The sequence below is a fragment of the Acanthaster planci genome, linkage group LG07 (genome assembly GCF_054643075.1).
Source record: "Acanthaster planci isolate LZ-2023a linkage group LG07, COTS_SCS, whole genome shotgun sequence".
NCBI lineage: Eukaryota > Metazoa > Echinodermata > Asteroidea > Valvatida > Acanthasteridae > Acanthaster > Acanthaster planci.
Genome location: NC_141783.1, coordinates 699564 through 721050, shown reverse-complemented (window position 1 = coordinate 721050; position 21487 = coordinate 699564). Strand labels below are relative to the sequence as shown.

Sequence of the window (21487 nt, the reverse complement as noted above, 5' to 3'; positions counted from 1 at the left end):
GCAGGCGATCACAATTCAGTGCGCCACCAGGAGGCTACTTCGGATAAGTGTTTTTTGCAGTGCATTATGGGAAAATGGTCGACAAAGTTCTGCTCGTCAGTTGCGCTGTGCGCAGGGGAACTTGAATTGTTCCTAATGTTTATCTTGCTTGAAGATTTGAAAGGGTCCTTCAAATATGGGTGTTACTTATATGGTCATTTGGGGGGGTGTTGACGGGTAAGGAGTGCCCTAATCAATTATAAAATCTCCTTCAGTCCATTTTCCAGTTGGCCCCGTTTTTGTCGACTGTAAACTTATGAAATGTCCTCTCTCTGCCAACCTCTTGGAGGAGCGGTGTATCGTAAATCACCTGTATTCTATTGCCCCACACAAAGGCGTATCCAGCGCCCAATGGGGGAGGCCAAAGATTGGGCAGTTTCTTTGTGGAGTCCCTTGCCTATTATCTCCTTTCTTGGGGATGAAGCTATAAAAGCTTTTACTTGCTTTCATGTTTGTCGCAGGGAGGAGGGAAAAACCTAAAGTCACCAATTTACTTAAAAATACCTCAACATTGACCCCCTATCGCATTTAATGGGTTAGGCCTATGAGTGCATTGCTGATAGGTGTTTGTCCACACCCTCACCGAAAATCTACACCTTTCCCCCCGGTAAAATCCTGTTGACGCCATTGTTTCCTTTTGGAAGCATGGGAAAATGAAATCCCATCAACTTTACCTTACATTAAAAACGCTAACTTTTTGAGGTTACCGTGATGGCTCCCCCCCCCCGATCCGCAATCGGCCTAGCAGATCTTCACACTGTGGCAGCATTCTTGATGTACATTTAGTCTGGGGCAATAGTGAGAAATTTTGATATGGGCTGTCAAGAAATTGGGTTGTTTGTCGCAACACATCAGAGAGCTTTCCATCAGATCCGACTGGCTCTTAATGAACGCGCCGTAGAATCGGGCGCTGGCAACTAGAAAGCGTCTCTAATATCGCGAATCGCTTGGCGGATAGAGGAATATACGCCGAGAGCGAGGAGGATTAACGAAAGTGGATCACTGGCTCCCAGCGCCACCCCATAAATAGTACACCCTGCTAACGAACCCTCCCTTGCTGCATTAAGAGGATAACTTAATGGCCTGTCTGTGCACTCTCGCATGACTGTATGCACTGTCGTTTACCTCACGGAGAAATTAACACGACCGTGAACCAGGAAACCGAGTCAGCCCTGGAACGTCTGTGGTCGTAGCGTTCGATTCATTTTCATGAATTATAAAGGAACGGCGTTCCTCTTTACTTGTCAGTATATTTGATGTGCATTTTAATAATTAGTGTTTGATACATTTCATGCATCGTAAAGGGACTGCGTTGGTATTTAGCATATTATTTAATGTGTTCGAATTATTTGTCGCTGCAAAACAGAACATATTCTGCTTGCTAAAGATCTACAATGTTACAGCAAAAATACGAATTACTAGCTTGAATATTGAAACACACAATGTCACATGCAAAGTGCAAGTTATTCATTAATTATAAGCATCGATGGAAAGAGCTTGCGTCCACATCAACAGACCGGCTCTTTTTAAGAAATGTCACTTCTTCTCAAAAGAGATTTTGTCACAAAATGCAGAAAAGCAAACGTACTTTTAGACCACACAGTGTCACACATTGGCCTACTGTACAACGTTGCTATTTGCGCCAATAACTGTACGTTTATTCATACACTTTATTAATCAGCATCACATTACCCAGTTACGAACAAGGTCCAGTTTTAGAGGCAGGAGGAAACCGGAGTACCCGGAGAAAACCTGCGAGAGCGAGTACGGACTGGAAACCAAATGCACTTAAAGCCTGGGCCAAGCCAGGACTCGAACCCGGGCCTCATTGGTGCAAAGCGAGGAAAGAACCGCTACGCTAACCTGCTCCCAACCTCCCCCTCCCTCCACGCCCCTCCCCCCACTATATACTGTATCATGATATGATTTGTGTGTACTGTACAAGTCGGGCAATGTTGCATGAGTGCCGGCACTCCACACATACCAAAACAAATGTCCAAAGTAATGTCTGCGATAAACCCAATTATCGTCCGTAAAGCTGCACTGGAGACCGTAATTAGAACGTTCAAATGAGCAGGCTAACTGCACGACTCGATATCAAAACGCAGCGTGCTGAGCATGCTACCCTATCACTTCCCTATCATTACTCCGAGAACCATCGATCATTTCTAGGAATACGGAAACAGCCACAGGAAAGAGCGGCCTACAGTCACTTAGCATGCAGACTTTGCATCGGCACTACAGAGATTGTCCCTCCGATACAGACGGAAGTTTTCGACATGTATAGTCACAAAGACAAGCAAATATTTAAAAAGCTGAATATAGTCCCCCGTCTGTTCCGTTGAAGTACGCGAGAGTTTAGCACCCATTTTTCCCACCGCTAACCTCAAGCACCGTCAGAGTGGCTCATGATTGGGACAAACGCTGGAAACGCAAATATCTAGAGTGTTCAGTGTTCTTTCGTTACAAACAGCTAGGGTAGACGATTGCGACAAGTGTTTACAAAGTCCTGTTTTGGGTCGTGTGGTACCGACTTGTGTAAAAGCACGGGAATTGTATGCGTTTGTCAGTGAAATGTCGATGCATTTAATATTGTACAAAAAAAGTGCATTTTCCGATTTCGCAGCACAGGCGCTGAATCCCCCCTCTGGGAATTAATCACCGTGTTTTCCGATTTCATTGTACAACGTTTGACAAGGGGTTAAAAACCTCGTTGGATTTATAAGAATAAAAGGATTCCCAACATATACGCGCTAAAATAGACCGGCATCCCTGACATAGCGTCAGGCTTTTGTATTTGACTTGCGGTGGCTTCCTGTCCAAACAGTCAAACAGACAAGGGACTAGAGTTTTAATTATTCGGTACGTATTATGGCCACAATCATCGGCCCAGACATTCTACTCTGAATTTTACTGCTGTTTACAGTAGTATATTGGCTCTTAAGACTCTTCATATTTATTTTTTTATGCCTTTTTATGATCGATATATAGAGATGGAGGTGGGGTGATCGCATGAGCCCGCTGCTTAAAAATTGTGATCTGTCCCCCGCCCACTCCCGAGATCTGCACCCATTGTATTTTCTTATTTTAGACGCAAATATTTATCAAATTTTCTTGCTTTGCTTTTAACATAATTTGATATAATTTCGAGAAGACGTCAAGTGGACGTCATTTGCCCTTTTACTCGCCGTGGATTCCGTTGTCGCTCGCGTGAGAGCAACCTGCATGAAACGGTCGCTGGAAATCCAGCACTTGCTACCTGCTCATTTTTTTCCCCTCGAGATAGTCAGGTTGAGCGCAAAGCGAACATTATGTGGGAAGCGCCGGTGGTGTGAGGAGCGAACTGATCAACAACAGTTCGCTTTGGAGCGGCAGCGCACGGACAAAAACAAGCCCACCGCATCTACCGCTGCAAACTCGGATGAACAACAGGGCGCTGGTAGCCCTCTGTCCTCGGCCCAGTAGACGAGGCTTGGGATGAGACCACATTGGCCTTCACTTTTGCATTGAGGTATGTGTTAGTACGACAAAATTAACGACCATCGGTCACTGCCACACAAGCATTAACACACTTTTTGTTTTCGTGCCGTTGTTGAAGGGTGATGAAGGTTATCGTTGTAATTTCGCTCGTCGTCCAGGGGGCACTTAAAATGTACCGTCTTCACAGTGAGGGCAAATCGGTAACTGCATGAGGCAATTATTACATCGGATGCTGATATAACGTTGGATGGAGCAAAGTATCCGTATATAATACAGCGCAGTTGTTATATGAAAGATATTCATTCTCTGCCAAGCAAGCAAATTTATTATCATGTCAAATGCCGAGGCATATCAAGTTGCTATAGTAATAACAAGTTACCAGAATCAACTCTGGTTTATTAATCCATTACTGTCATTTTCCTGAAAATGAAAATTGAGTGATTCATCTTCTAACTGGCATGACAGCTAAAAATAATATTAATGTTGAAATAAACGGGTACTTCATGCGCCTGCGATGACATTTTGATTTTTCGTTGCGCTGACATTAAAAGTTGGCCAAAATGCTATGTTATGACCAAAGTGTACAGATATGAAAAGGCATGGATTGGATAATTTATGCAAATGAACTAAAGATTGCTATTAATTTGCATCTGGAAGTGTTTGTAATCAGGAGGGATTTGTTCTGTGGCGTTGCTGAGAATAACAGCATACAGAACACCTATCTAACAGCGAAGAGTTATTGCCTTGCTATTAGAGATATTACTTTTCTGCAGGCAACTGACTTGACGTGAAACGTATGCTGCTTACGTATTGCTAATGTTGAAGTAAACGTCAAGTGCAATTTTGTTGATATTCACTGAGAAATCAGGTTAGAAAGTCGTGCATCCAAGCAAAAGTAGTGCCTCAAAACTGGAGCCCCATTTTTTTGGCCAGAAGTCTCAATGGAGGAATTTCTTATAAAACAATATTTTTCGAGTGTTGTGGTAATTGCTTTCATTCCTGCGCAATGTTTGTACGTACTCCCACTGCGGACATGCCGTTGACACGACTAGGTCGTTGGTGGCACAACCCTGTGTGGGCACCGCGTGATGCGGCCTTGCAGTGGTCGTCCCAACAGTTAATTAAGCCGTCGCACCGTCAGTCCCGACAGCCTGTTTGATTATGCCGATTATTGTTTTTATATCAAGCACAAACCGAGTCTGTCGGGGTTAGAAATCCTGACTTCATACCTCTTGGATACGATACTCAGATGGCTCCTGAATTACTGCAGAAATATATGCACAGATTTTCGAGGTATGGATCGTCCGTGAAAGGGTTTGGCCTGATGTATTTAGAAAGTAAGAACTTTTTAATTGAGATAAGTGATAAGGCCGGATAGAGGGAATACCGGGGATTGGAAGGATTGCTGAAGCCTCAGGCGTGTGAGTACTTACATTGTTTATGAGGTAATTATAATGACTGAACGGCTGCTTCACAGCCTGTGTGAAGCCGCCATCGAGTTTGTAGCAATCTAGTGTTCCCGGGCCGGCGTATGCGATCTGTTTATTGTTCCCGTAATTACGTATGCGCGAGCACATAGTCACGCCGCTGATGTAGCGTGAAATTTGGACTCCGCTGGCCGTGGTGGGATTGCCACGCGTAAAAGCAAAGCGAAAGTTGCAATGCTCTGAGAAGGAGAGAGCTGTTATGGGATGCCGGCAACCTTTGAATGGAAATGCTTGAGAAGAACGGGCAAAAAACGGAGTCGGGGTTATTTCACGCAATCATTGCTTTGTTCTGGTAAGTCATGCCGAACAAGTGTATTTTTTGTGCAATTTGTTTCCACATAGGGCCTACATATATCCATTTTCACTTAATTGGATCAGCCTCCACCATACAGTTTGATGTGCGTGAACCTGTCGCCTACTAGGCTGTAACATATACACGCGATACGTACGATGCAGGCTTTATACTCAATAAATATCGCTTTTACGTGATTAAGTCGCGCGCGTTTGCAAGAGTTCTTCACGCACGCACTGTACGTGATACCTGCAGTGTCTGCGTGACACATGATGGTTGCACGTGCGTAGACTTTAGGCTATAATGACGAGCAGATATGATCCGCGTGCGGGATGAGTATGCGCGTTGGGTACCTAGAAAACGAGGATTCTTTATGCACGTGACAGTAATAAATTTCCGTGCGGTGTAGTTCTTGATATTCACCTGACTGTTCTTTTAGGTCTGATAAAGCGTCATGTATATAACGTCCATCTTCGAGGCTCTTTTTATTGCTTGGATTCACTGACGACTGACAAATGAAATGTATCTCCCTCGCGAAGCAAAGTGTCATCTTCGAAGGTAACTACGATGCAAAGGGTGGTTGTTACTTGCGAAGACACAGTATATGGGTTGTATAAAGTGCCAGGACGCCGCCAGTGTTAATTTATGGGTCCCTATCATCCCGAGGGGAGGCTGTCAGTTCGACTAATATTTGGCTTATTAATCTTTTTTACGTCGACCTTTAGTTTCATACGAGGCGGAATGACGAGGGTTGGTTGCAATGTATGGAGCCTATAATTATGTTTTGGTAACCAGATTAAATTACCGAGGTCATATTTCAGTCTCGCGGTGCGGGAGTTACTCGACGAAGTACTCGGTGGGCCTCTATATTATAGTCTTGCTTTTAAGTGGCGAAACAATTATCCTGTGTTTGGGATGTCTCTTTGGCCGAGCCTTGAAACAGCACGGCGGAATATAGAACTGAATCTCAAAGGGTGGGTGGATTCATACCTGGACGCCGATGCGCACTTGTCTCCAGAATTGCGAGTTGCTGTGGACAAACAAGGACGTTTGCCGAGACGAAGCAATCGACTGGACTCATCGCTATATTACGTGTACCACTTGAGATAGCTTTCGGTCTGCGTGAAAACAGGCCGTTCCACTGTGATTTACGGGACCATACCAAGGAAGATACATAAGGCGGATATTTTTGTCATGCGGTACGCCCGAGGGAAAAAATCTTACGGCACTTCCGCTTTGAGGAGAAATATGATTGGGATGTGTAAAGAACATGTTTTGGGGGGTGTTATCGGTACAATTAACTCCAACTTTGAAAAAAAAAATCCAATTTTCATGCTAGGTTTCATTTTGTTTGCTTTGCTTTTTTTTTCGAGTTTGCCTTATGTATTTCGACAAAGTCGGGCCGCTGTAAAGTGTGAATCTCGCCAACTGTATCCCGCCCCCGCCATGTTTAGACAGTTACTCCGTGCCTTATAGGCTAGAATACTATTGATTTTCCGTTTTCACGTGGGTGGCCTGCCCGTTTTCCCGTCAGCTCTGTCAACAGCTGAGAAGGGGTTTAATTGTTGCCGCGCTAGGCTAGCGAGAAAAAAAACGGAACAAAGTTCAAGGAGGTGTGGTTAAAACTGTTTGCACTGTCATAAAATTAAATGTTTCATGACAGGCCGGTATCGCGGCAACTTGGTTATTCACAACGCCGAAAATTAGCGCGGAATTGGAAACAAACAACGCCGGACCTCGTGTGACATATTCCGCTCGGCACGCTGGAGCTTGAATAACATCAAGGGAAGGTAGGCGTGGAGGCGTTGTCGTTTTCCCCTTTGCATTTAGATGGTTATCGCAATAGGATATAGCGATAGCGTACCGAGACACGGGAAAGTACCCTTGGGGAAGACACTGCCCAAGAACCCATCACGCATTTCGCAGCATACGCAGTTTTATGCCTGTATTTCAAAAGTATCATTTCCATACCATGAAAATCCACATATTCTGTGGTAAATAAGACCGTGCAGAGAAGATGCGCTTGTAGTAAACAGACAGACATGGAACCAACATAATGAATTAAGAATGAAGTGGATGTGACTCATGCTGATGACGAATGATAAATTTGCCTACATGCTGATTTTGTCTCCTTATAGCCATTTCAAATTAATTCATTTCGTTCATGAGTATATACAGTTTGCAGTCGGGCTGCACAGGTTAAAATAATAAATATGTCTTCCAGTACATGCCAATAAAATGAATTGTGCCGCGATAAATGATGTACATAGCGTATATTAAAAATGGATTTTTCGAGAAAATGAGGGTTATTGCCCTGCGGTGTATTGATAGGATTTAGCTGACGGGAGCATAGTTCAGGCAGGAGCTGCAAAGCAAATTACTTTCAGGATTTGACGTTGGCAAGGCCCTCCCATTCATGTACATTGAATCATCGTTTTCACATTTCGGGAGGGGGGGTTGTGTACGGTGAGTTTGTTTCTGCATTCAATTGGGTACCCTGAACAATAGAGGACTATAAGGTCCCCGATTGACAGAGGGTCCCCGATTGACAACTGTGTACAAAACATATGGGTGGTCTTCTAAAAAAGTTAAAGTACAAACAAAAGAGGAACAATAGGGGGTCCCCAGTTGCAGGCAAATACACACTTGTGTGTGTGAGAGGGGAGGTAATGCAACCATGTGTTTTAGTGGCCACCCATACAGTACGTGCATATAAAATGCTGACTTATCCTCCGTGGGCGTGGCCTAATTGATATTTTGTGGTGGTTCTAACCCCCATCCCCGTGCGCAAGCGCATTCCATATTTCGTTTGTTCTTCTGAGAATGCCCTTTGCTGGTATCATTTAGTGTGGCAGCCCGCCAAATTTGAAATAAGAGTATAAACAGTATTATAAAGGTTGCTCCGCAGAAAATTGGTAATTGAAAGCAACAAATCATGAGAAAAGGGATTTTATGACAAGCCTTTGCACCGCGAGCCTGCGTATGTGGGTATTACCTTCCATCAACCTTTTCCAGTGCGAAATGTTATTCTAAAGTTAGACTTCAGTTTTGTTTGGGCGTATACCAAATAGTGTTTTAAAAAAAATTTAAAAAGAAAACGTGTGAATATATTGTCCGAGACAAAAGTGTAATATGGCCGTTTCACAATAGGGCGCCACCAAGAGTTTCCAATGCGTTGGCCAATCACAATGCGCGACAGTTGTCGACCCAATGCGCGTTTGGAAAGGGTCGACAAATTTCGTGAATTGTGATTGGCCAACGCGCTGCAAACTCTTGGAGGCGCACTCTTCCGTATTTGAAACAGCCATTATCAATACAAAAATATCATAGTCTATGAACAATAGGACACAGTGCCACAAAGGAACAGAAAGCAAACTGCTTTATTCTATCTGCACATACGTATGTACACTTCAATGTACGAGGGGGCAAAACATGAGAATGACACACTTTGGTACAGCTTAGAGACCTCGCTGTCCGAAATACAGGCCCCTTCATCGGATCCTCGCAGGCAGTGGTCTCTTGAATTAATGAATTTGAAGAATTTAAGCCGCAATTTCATTTTCTCCAACCGGGTCTGTCCTGCGGCCATTGTTGCTGGCGTCAGCGGCCGTCTTACATTTCAGTCTTTTTTTGTTTGCCGTTTCCTTTGGGGGGCTCGCCGTTGTGCATAGAGGGCACGTTCCTGTATCAAATTGCAGGCATGCCATTATCCATCAAGCCCCACATCTACGCGGAATACATGATCTCCATGTTGATACTGAAAGGCCAGTTCCTTCACCTTAGACGGGCCTTAATTGTCCGATGAAATTTACGCGTCTGATTCCCCGCCAATTACAAGGCCAGCAGCTGAGCATTTTTGGCACACCGCACGGAAACCACTCATGTTAGAGCTCTGTTTTCGAGTTGTGAAGGCACGGTATCGCGGATAATTATGAGCAGTTGTATGCAGTTGGCTTCGAGAATTAAATCAATAATGTAAAAACTACTTCTTTAGTTCAGAGTTCACCACCTGTTTTTTTTTCTCGCTTCCTCGGCACCCCCTTGGGAAAACGCCACCACGATAACAGACATGGGGCGAAGGCTTTACAGGGTACTGCATGGGGTTGCCAAAAATGAACTTGATTTCTGCCTAGAAAGATCAGTTCTTAACTTTCGTAGAGGGCTAAAAAACACGCAGGGCAGAACTCTATACCGAATACATGTATGTTTATTTTATATCCGCGTGCCGATAATGTCATCTTAATGCACTGCGCGGCAATGGATCCGATACGATGCAGTAACTATGCCCAACTCACAGACACGTGGCGACAGAGCCCACTTCGTATGACGATAGGTCACCAAACCATTCACTTTTATTTTCGCGACAAATTAACACAAATTAAATCCAGGTCACGTAAAGGGTAGGGTGTGTATAGCAGAAAACTACAACTCGAATGGCTAAGTCTTCACACAGAGAAAATTTTGGTATCAATTTTCCTGTTTATTTCTTATTTACGAACGCTACGTTTGATACTCAAAATCTCGTTGGTCATAAACGTCTATTTAAAAATTCTTCAAGAAGGCTTGAATCCTGGATGCTGATTGGTCAGTCCATAGCAACAGCCGTGTTCTCAGCAATAAACAGTATTACATGGAAATAGTGGCGAAATTTGTTCTGGTGAGACGCTGTTTAAATTACAACTTGACAAGATGTTATAGCGTTAGTTGGACGTGGGTCATAGCTTGAGCACCGCCTTTTGTCATAATTTTGAACTTAAAAAACAATTAATTATAAACCTGGCGCAATGTTCCAATTCCAGTTCCAATGTCAAACACTGTAAAAACCCGTTTTGGGTCATGTTTGACCAAGAAAGGGTCAAATATGACCCGAAAATGGGCCATATTTTGACCCAGAAAAGGGTCAGGTCAAACGGGACCCAGATTCAGGGTCAGTCTGACCCTGGAGTTTTTTAGAGTGTACCACTTGTCGCTGTGCCGTCGCTTGTTATTTTATAGTATTTTTGTTAGAATGACAGGTGGTCCAGACGAGCTTGTAGAACACGATGAATCGTGGCACAGGTGACTCATGTCGGCCTCTCCGGCTGAATCAATATGTTTCCATAATGAACAATGGAAGTCAACCTGTTCGCACACTGTCCTTGAGGGTGCATATTCAGCTTGACGTAAATGCACTTGCAATGCCGTATCCCCTTTTGTTTTTTGTTTTTTCCCCTACCGTCTGCGTCGATTGCACGTAGCTGTCCACGTTTCAGCTTATTTTCTGTCCGTCTGCCTTCGATTTTTTGGTTATGAATCCGACCTATAATTCTTGCAGCCATTGTGGAAATCAAGCTGATAACTTGATAGCAGCCGGTGAAAGCATTATGCCTTCACCGATTTGATACCCCTTCCGCCAGCAGCTAAACGCTGCATGAAAGTTTCATGCGTAATGCACCTGCCTTTCAAGAAGAAAAAATGTGAAATTTTATCTGGGCAGCAAACAGTTAAAGCAAGGGAAGGATTTTGTCTTGGATTCTGGGCATTTTTGGAGGGGGGGGTGTGCATTTCTTTGTGGATTATTCATCTGATGTCGGCATTAGCCTCTTCCACAAGGCTGTGCCGTCTTTCATGATTAAAGATTCACCATTCGGAAAGAGTCTTCCGCATAATCACCAAAAAAGAGAGAGATCGCGTCTTAAATTCTTCGTAAATTTGTGTATGACATGATCACAGTGTCAGCTTCGGTCTGCGAACGCAGTATTTAATGAACCTAAAACCGACCAACCAACCATGCGAAAATATGGAAAATCTACTCGCGCCCAGCGAACCTCCTTTTGCCTGTGATGATGAAGCGCTGGCTGGTGAAGCAAGCGTCCGTGCGTGACCGGACGTTGCTACGAAAGCAGACCCTGGCGCTTGGTCGTGGAATCACATAATGTGCAAAAGGGGCGGTAGGTACATGTAGACTAGGCACATACGCGGCCCACCCTCTGTCAAAGGAGCAGAATCTATAGAGGATGTTTAAAGTAGGTGAAAACTGGAAATTTTTGACTTGTTTTAAGAAGACTTCTGAGTCAATCAACATAACCTCTAAAGACGTCTAGAATGTTATCAGATTATGTAAGAAATTGTGTATTTTGGTTGAGAGTTTGCCGTTGATAATGTTCTCTGGGCCATTTCATACGAATGAGGTTGAAAATACAAAAAAAGATGTGTTGGGTTGTGGGAAAAAGTAAGTCGCAAATTCATGACTTAAGTTGAGCCTTGGTTTGGCCAATCGGCCATAATAAACATGCAAACAGCGGTCGACATTGAGTGCCGCTAATAACATTGAAATGAAAACCAGGAAATCATACGATATCTCTTCAAAGAAAATTGACGTTTTCATTACATTTGGCACTGGTTTGTGTCTGAACAATTCTTTCTCTCGCGGAAGTTGCTTTCCAAGATGAAATTTGAATCAAAAAGTGACGTGAAATTTGCAGTGCAGGCAACTGCGTCCCTCGCGCGTGAACGCACGTGTAGGCCCGCCTCATGAGATTCAGTGTAATATCCATCAGGTTCACGATTGGCTGGAATCTTAATGAGTCGGTAACGGAACGGCACGTATAGTAACACCAGCGTGCGCGACTAAATGTTTAAGTTCACCAGAACACTGTTAACTAGGCCACCCGTCCGGCTTCATTGAGGCAACGAGCCTTTGACATGGAAGTCCGTCTTGGAGTAAATTCCCACCCAAAGATGGGGCTTGGACATGCACCTCACATACCAATGCTGGAGAGGTACAGAAAGCTGATATCTGCTGCCGATGGGAATGTCATGTCGCGTAGTTTCGATACTGAAGACAGCTTCTTCCACCATGTTTCCACTGACATGGTTTATTAGTCCCGAGGTGGACCGAGGGAGGGCGCAAGTTTCTTAGCAACGGAGGCTCCGTTGGTCGGAACTGCACTTCCCTGGTTCACGAACGACTAGGAAATTCACGCGTTACGGTCGCATTGCTACCAACAAAATGAACACTCCCGACCCACGCGGCTCTTTTCAACCGATGAGGGGGTACTTATGCTCAAGGCGGATATACCTACAGTAGCACAACTGCTTTTTATCTTTTACTGGTTATAGAATAGTAAGAGTTCTGAACTACATTACAAACTTCCAACAAGTTATTGTATTTTATACCTCGAGTGAAGGAATGCCATAGCGTATGGGTCACACCGGCAGTGCACGCGTCGCGTTCTCCCCTCGGGACTGTCCTCTTCTCCTTGCTCAATTTGCATCTCGAGCACATCCTGAAGTTGAACGAGATGGGCTGTTGAGCGGAAATGTCTCGGTGGATCTAAGCGTGCTCTTCGTCGCATAATACATTTTTGGCCCTCATAATTCTTGATGCAAACTTTTTCAAGGGTATAAAAAGGCGGCACAAATATTCGCCAACGCCGTTATCTTTAATGCAAAGGAAAAAGTGCCTCATTTAACTTTCAAAATCGTCTTTTTTCCGGAGATGCACTGTACTTTCAGTAATCGCAGATGGGACAAAAAGTCATCATTTTCAACTTGAAACTCGTTTCATCGTATATTTTATCTCACTTTTTTTGTAAAACTGCATTTAACTCAAATCCCTCATAGATAGGCCTGTGATTATTTGATCAGCTCTTTGAAATAAATTACCAGTGAGTCAGTGAGAAAATTTTAAAGATTTTCAAAAATATCATTCACGTTTCTTCAGCCTTTGTGAGGACTTTGATTCCAAAACAGATTTGTGATTTCACTCCTTTGAAACCGGAGAGTGAGTTTCATGTATCACTGAGCAATACCACTGACTGAGTACCATGTATCACTGAGCAATACCACTGACTGAGTACCATGTATCACTGAGCAATATCACTGACTGAGTACCACGATCACTGAGCAATATCACTGACTGAGTACCATGTATCACTGAGCAATATCACTGACTGAGTACCATGTATCACTGAGCAATATCACTGAGTACCATGTATCACTGAGCAATATCACTGACTGAGTACCATGTATCACTGATCAATATCACTGAGTACCATGTATCACTGAGCAATATCACTGACTGAGTACCATGTATCACTGAGCAATATCACTGACTGAGTACCATGTATCACTGAGCAATATCACTGACTGAGTACCATGTATCACTGAGCAATATCACTGACTGAGTACCATGTATCACTGAACAATATCACTGACTGAGTACCAGTCAATGCTAATTTCAAATATTATTACAAATAGCATTTTATGTATGTACAGACGCTCATTTTGTACATGAGCAGACTTTTATTTGTGGATTTACAAAGACGTTGTTTTCCGACTTAAACAATTTATGCTTGTGGAAGCAACGTAGACGAGGTTGAGGAAGGCTGCTTACAAAGTTGAGGGAGGCTACCTACCCTTTTCGTCGGTGATTACCTTGACTTTTTTTATTTTTATTTACTGTGTTAATGTACACGCGGCTTGCTTACATTTGCATCGGTTTTTCTTTCAAATTTAGTCGCAGGTCGCAGGATGGAAGGTTAAAAACTTAAAATAAAATTCTTTCTCCTCAAAATCATCACCTGTTACTCGCAATAACAGGAAACATGATAAAAATGGCGAAATCAGGTTCATGAAAGTGGTTGAATTACCAACGCCAATATGTAACTTTATGTTAATTCATGTTACACAGGAAAATTGTACATTTACAATGCTTGTTACGGGTTCTGTTGTAACTCTAAGAATTCACTCTACGGTCACGGAGTGCGTCTGTTACAAAGATTCTCTGATACATTTTACAGAAAACCCATGGTGGCACAACATAATTTTTACAGTGTGATGTGTCGTAAGGTTGAATGTCGCTCCTCTGGGCTTTGTGAAAGTACAGTAGTTAATAATGATTGATAAAATTCTTCTGAAATTCCCGTAGTATAAGACTGAATATTACTTTGAAATAGACACAGAAATATTTACCAAATAACAAACTATATAAAGTACAGATATTTCCAAAATGAACACATTACTTTGAAATTATACATCTGCATAAATATAATTGTCCCATTCAAAAAAATGAGCATTTTAATCTAACTAATGTATTGATTTATGATTCAAATAAATTAGCATAATGAATCACTAAGTTCAAAGAATAAACAGAAAATCATCATTAATTATGAGCGTGATTATAAAAGCATGCAATTGTCACAGAGAGATTTATATTATTTAGTCCTTAAGGAAAATAAAAGCACATAGTTATTCACTAAATTAATGAATTAACCTGCAATGATAACAAAGTAATTCATCTTACACGAGTAATTTTTTGACTAATGTTATACTACTTATAATTTAATTAATTGATCTGACGATGTGCTGGTAAATTTAACACAATGGAACATGCAGTTGTCTCTTGTCAGCTTATCGTTACACCGCCGACGGCTCAAGATATACAGCTGCTTTCGCCCCAGGACCTCAGATTAAGTAACCAACAACGCCGTTTAAGGTCTCAACTCTAAAACAGGTTTGACAGTGGCGGTGTCGAGTGGCCTATTTCGGGGCCGCTGCCTGCCCCGGAAGACCGGCAGGTATCCAGGTGTGGAAACGACGTGGCAAACAGGTTCATCAGACTGTAGCCCAGAATGGTATGGTCTTGTGCAGGGCCGGATTATGTGTATCAGCCAGGCCCTATGGTTACGGAGCCCTTTATACTCTGTTCTCGGCAAGCTTACAATCGCCAATTTCGCGCTTCTCATAAGCGACGGAGGTTTCCATTTTCTGGTGATGCCAGGTTGAACGAAGCTGTGTAGTAGCTACTACAAGTGCGAAGCTTTCCGAAAATCAACATTATTTCAGAGAAAGCTAATAATTATATTAAGAGCTTTTCTCGTGTCTGCGAAGTACGTGTCTTATGCTATACTGTATTAGGCCTATGTATAGCAATTTAGACCTTCATTTTTTCGTATGGGCCCCTTAATTAACTTCGTAGGTCGTAGGCACATTGCCTTTGTGTCCATTGGATAACACGGCCCTAGTCTAGCGACAGATAACGGCTTTTGGGCGAAAAGTTGTTCCAATTTGTATTTCGTTTAGTGTCTATATACATTAGACGTTTCACACATTTGCAGTGCTGTGCATTCGGCGATCTCTGAAATATTTGCATTTTTTGTGGAAAAAAACTCGCGTAAACTCGTGTCTGTTTGGTGTCTACTGATTAAAAACTAGCTCCAATCCATTTGTCGGAATACAAACCTTCAAAATGCACCTTTTTGTCTCAGTTTACCTGATTTTTAAATTTTGTTTCACCATTTCAAAGGGTATTTTGCGGCGTTTTTGGTTTTCATGCTCATGAGCATTTCCATATTCATGAGCAAAAGTGTGATGCCATCCCAGTAAGAAAGCCTAAATGTTACATTAGTTTGTACACAAAAGTCATATAGACTGTTTTTGTAGGTTTTGCTGCGCTAAATATATCTTATTTGCTAATGCATTGTTTTATGTGCATAGCAATAGGTGGGTTTTCTCAGAAATGTTTTCAGTAAGTACATTTTGGGTTCACAACTTTAATAGCATTACCTATGCAATGAACTATAAACGTTTTCGAAAAGAGTGGATTCGGTTTAGAGTTTGGTTTCGCTGGTTCCAGCCATTTTGAAGCAGCGTTCGAAATTATGTGTTCTAACTCTGACTGGAGCCGGCGAAAGCGAAGTCTAAGCCGAATCCCACTCGTTTCGAAAACGCTCGTCTTCCTTCATGGATTACATCACCGCAACAGCGCCCTCAGTTGTCCAGGAAAGCATGGGTAATTTTAAGCGTTTAAAAAAGTGCACCTTTCAGTGCAGTTACCAAAATGGAAGTGTAAAAGAGTGTTCATACATTGAAGAAGAGTAGAGTTGCAGAAAATTTCATCGCAGCTGCCCTTTAAGCTCTGATAAAGTGTCAACACGTGCACGAATCCCACATTGTACCCGGGTCGTCAGTCTTGTCATCAATAGATGTTTATCTCTGATTGTGTTTTTCAGATTCGTCATTGCAGGGACAACCGTGCCTGAACAAAAATCCTCGGTGCCTGGCATAAGCTGAGCGAAAGAAGACGACAGAGAAACACTTTACAGGATAAGCTCTGAACTTCAAAATTCGCTTTGCAGAGAGCTCATGAGTTCCTTATAGAGTTGCATCATGCCTTATTCCCACTGCCTCAGCTTTACTTCGTTGTATATCATAATGTCACGGTTTTCTGCGTAGGAGTTTATGACGCCAGGGTATTTCTCATCGTTGTTGATTTTTGTTGGCAGTTTTACAGCAAAGTGTCTCTGTTGATTGAATACCCCCATGCCACTTGGTCAGAAAGTACTAGTGATAACCTAGAGAAGTCGAAGCTCCCGACCCGTACAATGGATGACTGGGAACGATATCGGCTGGTCGTTCTTGGGGCCGGGAAAGTTGGGAAAACCTCCATCATCTCGCAGTTTCTTAGCAACAAATTCGACGAGAAATACAAAGAGACAGTCGAGGACCTGCACTGCCGGGAGTACAATGTGAACGGGCACTGTATTAAAGTGGACATCCTGGACACCTCGGGAACTCTTCAGTTTCCAGCGATGCGGCGCTTATCAATCTCGACAGCCCACGCCTTTCTACTGGTCTACTCCGTGGACGACCGCAATTCCATGGAGGTGGTGCGGCAGATCTACGAGCAGATCCGCGAGCAACGAACCAATTTCGATGATCTGCCCATTGTCGTCGTCGGCAACAAAACAGATCGCGCCGAATTCCGCGAGGTGGAAGAAATCGAGATGCACGATTTGATCGTCCGCGAGGCGTGGAACTGCAATTTCCTGGAGGTCTCGGCGATGGAGAATCTGGGCATTCTGGAGATTTTCCAGAAGCTCCTCCAAATGGCCAAAATTCCCGTCGCCCGAGAGCTCAGTCCAGTGCTGAAACGTCGCATGAGCGAGTACGGCTACAAACGCCGCAAGGACGGCCGGGGGTCGTTCAAGGAGAGCGACAAGGAGATGTCGCGCAGCAGAAGTCTCATGCGCCGCACAGGAAGGCCAAAAGTCAAGCAGAACCAAGATCCCACGAAAAGTGACTGTGTAATTTCATAGTTGTCTTAGCCTGTCAACTAGTATCACGCATCGTATTCCAGTCTCTAGCTCAAGAGCACAGTGTGACAAAATTTACAGTGGCGTAATCAGGACGGAATTTCGTAACGGGCTATCCGGGATGCACACTTCAGGGGGGCGCTGAAAGCCGAAGAAATGTGGTTTGCACACATAGGTGGTGTATATTTCAAACTTTTAAAGAGGGGGACCCGGGGCAGGGACCTCGGGGGGGGGGCTCCTGCCCACGTGGTGCTCGCTATGTAGTTACGCCACAGCAAATTTGCTGTCAGTGTATTTGTATACCTTGAGTTCACGTTTCTCCACAATCCAGTCAGTTTTATGTGTTTTGCGGTTTACTTTAATGATGTTAGTCTAAGTAATATAATAGTTAGATTTAAAAACCTTACCAGAACCATCGTCCTCCGTAACGAGGCATTTTGCAACGATAAACCATCTCGGGGCCGTTTGGTAAGGAATTTGCATGATACATTTTCTGTGTTTTCACGTTTTCAGGGCTTCTTTGTCATCATTGCCAATGTTTTTTACTTGAAAAAAAATCAAATTACCGATTCTCTCTGTGAATATAAATGCAAGTTTTAAAGACATGGATATGATACAATCAATGCGAAGCGGCTGTTTTCAGTCGAATAAAAAGCACTATCACGGCACAGTCAATCGCAATATACAGTTGTATGCATTGTGCTGCAAAATTTACGCGTGTTGTTTCAACGGAGGAAAATAAACTGTGGAATGCGTACACAATTGTGGAGGAACCAACAAAGCGAACAAACAAACAAAGCACACACAAACGCAACCAACACCAAAGTAATTGAAATAAAGTTGACAAAGAATGTATTGTACATACTTTTTACGCTTCAGCGGTATCTTTTTTAGTTTCTTTTTCGATAAATTATACATATTTAAAAATCTGATCTCCATGTTTCTTATAAATTCATTTTCGGGTTATATCAATGCAAATACTGGTTCAATATCCAGCCTTTTGCATTTCTCATGCTTTTGTGTTGATTTATAGAATCCAGTATTAGTGAAGCTCTACGATTTGTCTCCGGTTTATTTATAAAGATTAATGTAAGTTCGAAGCAATTTTCATTAGCTATTCGGGCAGTGTGTTAAGTCGTCCGAGCGTCAGACGCCATTTTTATTTGTGACTTGCTTTTATAGCCGTAGCGTTGCAGTAATGTAAAACGGAGTCGGGTTTAAATATCACCAGCCAGATATTTTGGTTATTAATGGTACAACTTTGCATGTATATATTTACCTATCCGCTCTAACTCCCCTTCTCCAAGGCATAATGATGTGACTTCTTCTATTTTATTCAATGGCTTACCTGTTCCCCTGCAGTTATTCTTTGATCTTTTATCTTGTTTAACGGAAGTAGTAGGCTTAACCCCGACACTCCACATGTCACTGTGCGTGAGAGGATTAAGGAAACATGTGTGGTTATATTTTTGTTCGACAAATTGAGTCAGGATATCTTGCCTTGAGGTTCTACGTTTGAAGAAACGAACGCACATGACGTACTCCGACCAAACCGTAAAATTGTGGGAACTTCTGTGTCAGTTGTTTGATATTAAGCACTGTAGAGTTCATTGTGACTTTGGTATAGAAAGGACCTTAAAGATCCGAATATTTCGGGTGTGACGAGTACAGTACTGTCTTGTTGCTGTCAAAATTGATTTTATCAAATGTTTTATTTAATTTAAATTTTGCGTATTGTAATAGTATCTATTACAAATAAAAATCTTCAGCCAGCTTTGTTTACTTCAGCTTAGTAACGTTTCTGCGCTTTCAAGGGACACATGTATGGCTGAAAATTGTCAAAGGCATGACTTGTTTATTTGAATTTTTCTTTCCTTGGTTAATGTTGGAAGCATTTATTGTATTGGTTTATGTTGTATAAACAAGATCGAGTTCGGCTTCCGTAAATGAATTTCAGTTGCCATGGATTCTGAAACGAAGGCGTCTAGATTCGGAGTATGTTGGAGTAAGGTGAGTAGTAAAGGTGAGTAGTCATGTTAGCTAGGAGAGTCAACCAGGAAGGGGTTGATGGACCTGTTTTTATTGTTTGAAACGGTGGTTGTTAAATTTGGTCTTTGTCATTTGATCATGGTGCATCGAGGCCTATGGGTTTGCGGGTTGGGGTTGTTAATAAAACGTTCACGTTATCATTGTGACTCGTTACTGACAAACCTTCCTCGCCCAGCACCGTTCAGTCGGACTTGTTCCGGTGCCGTCTGCTGGCGTGGCGCAGTTGTGTGGATGTTTTGAAACATTCGCGGTCGCTTTGGGGACTCTCTCAAATATTGCTTGGGATTCAGTATTCCATCATTATTTGTGAAGCAAAAAAAGTGCGTGGAAGGTTTATCATTGGTGGGTGCGAGGGACTTGTTCCAACTGAAAACGGAAATTGTATTGGTGAAAAAAAAATTGGCGCAATACTGACAATCATGGTGACGCTGATGATAAAAAAGCACTGATTGTTGCATAAAAAAAAATCCTCAGAATTATATTATATCGTCCCTCCTTACAAAGGGTTAATGGAGACTTGTGGCCAAAATGTTGCTGTCATTTTTTTCTATCCAAAGTGTGATGTCAGGCTTGTCATCTCTCTCTGTCCTTAATGTAAGGTGTGCACATGGAAGTTAAGCACTTTTTTTTGTTTTCTTCGGATGCAAATCTGTCCGTGTCAAACAGAAAGGAATCTTTCAATTGCGGGGTTGCGCAAAGTAATACTGTCGTTCTTTTGGATATTATCAAATACGTAGGGGTGTGTGGGTGTGAACGTGTTTATACAAAGAAGGAGAAGCAGTCACTGATCATGTGGAAATCCATAAAATGTCAAAACGTCTTCGGTGGGCAAGCTGCCCTCGGTAGAATGAACTTGCAAAACAAATTGCCTATCCTACGCCATCTAGGGGCTTGTTTGCTACCATCCACTCTTCTTTGTCCAGCATTTGGATCCTGGGCTCCCCCGTGTCAATGACACCAACGTCCCCGCTGGCGTGTGTCGATGTTATACGCGGTTCGCCTAGCCTCCGCCCCCTCCAGGCAATTTCCCCAAGCCGGTTCCCACTGTTTTGGGATCATGGGCTCATTATCTCCCGCTGGTGGGGCGTAGAGCCATCCTCCTCTTTCCTGATCGTGGCCGAGACGTGGGAGGCCCCCATAGAGGCTGATGCTGCTATTGAATTGAAATATATATAGGCCTTTAAAGATAAGGCTTTGTGGGGGCAGTGTGTAGGCGCTCAGCTGGGCGAAGGAGACTCTGTGATCCCTTTTAGACTTTGTCTGTGTGCCATCTGATTTCGTTGAAATGTGACTTCAGGGTAAAACGTTTCCAGAGTGTGCTCCAACGCCCCTTTTCAAACATCTCGTCCAAAATCAACAAAAATGTCTGCAAACCCTGAACCATATTAAGTTAGCGAGCACAATTAAAGGGTAGCTGCAATCAATGTTTTTGTTTACAAACCTGTGCAATGCATCTTTGTGCCTCAGTAAACCTTATTATCAACTTTGGTTTCACTATTCAAAGGGTATTTTAATGACTTTGGGGGTTATATGCTAATGAGTATTTCCATATTCATGAGTAAAAACTGTGATGTCATCTCAGGAAGAAGCCTCACTGTTACATTGCTTTGCACACAAAAAGTCATTCGTTTTTGTAGATTTTCTTGAACTAAGTTTTCTCGTTTTTGTTGTTGCATGGTTGTTTATGTGCATAGCAATAATAAGCCATCAAAGTCTCTCTCAGAAATGCTTTCTGTTAATAGCAAATTCTGGTTTTACAAGTTGAACAGAAATACCTAGGCGCTGAACCATGTCTTCCCTAGATGACTTCAAAGCAACAGCGCCCCCAATTGTCCCGGAGCACATAGATTATTTTGAATGTTCATAAGTGTGCACTTTTCACTGCATTTAACCAAATGTGAGTGTATAAGAGTTTTCATACATTGAAGAAAAGTACAAAGATGCAGAAATGTTGTGTAGAAATAATCATTTCAGCCACACTTTAAAAAGTGTTTCTTAAAAAATTTCTATGATTTTAATACCCAATATATAGGGAGAAAAGCCAAGGACACGACTAATGCTCC

General features: G+C 42.7%; 1 protein-coding gene across 3 annotated transcripts; it reads left to right on the top strand.

The window, feature by feature from the left end:
• Window positions 1-3318: 3318 nt before the first annotated feature.
• LOC110986138 (GTP-binding protein Di-Ras2-like) lies at window positions 3319-19222 on the top strand. Of its 3 annotated transcripts, none has more exons than XM_022247791.2 (2): window positions 3319-3550; window positions 16293-19222. In XM_022247791.2, the coding sequence occupies exon 2, from the start codon at window positions 16665-16667 to the stop codon at window positions 17376-17378; it is 714 nt and encodes a 237-aa protein (XP_022103483.1). In that variant the 5' UTR covers window positions 3319-3550; window positions 16293-16664; the 3' UTR covers window positions 17379-19222. The 3 variants fall into 3 exon arrangements, with proteins under 3 accessions (XP_022103483.1, XP_022103484.1, XP_086995382.1); XM_022247792.2 differs by lacking the exon at window positions 3319-3550 and adding an exon at window positions 5158-5298; XM_087139256.1 differs by lacking the exon at window positions 3319-3550 and adding an exon at window positions 6945-7088.
• Window positions 19223-21487: the final 2265 nt, after the last annotated feature.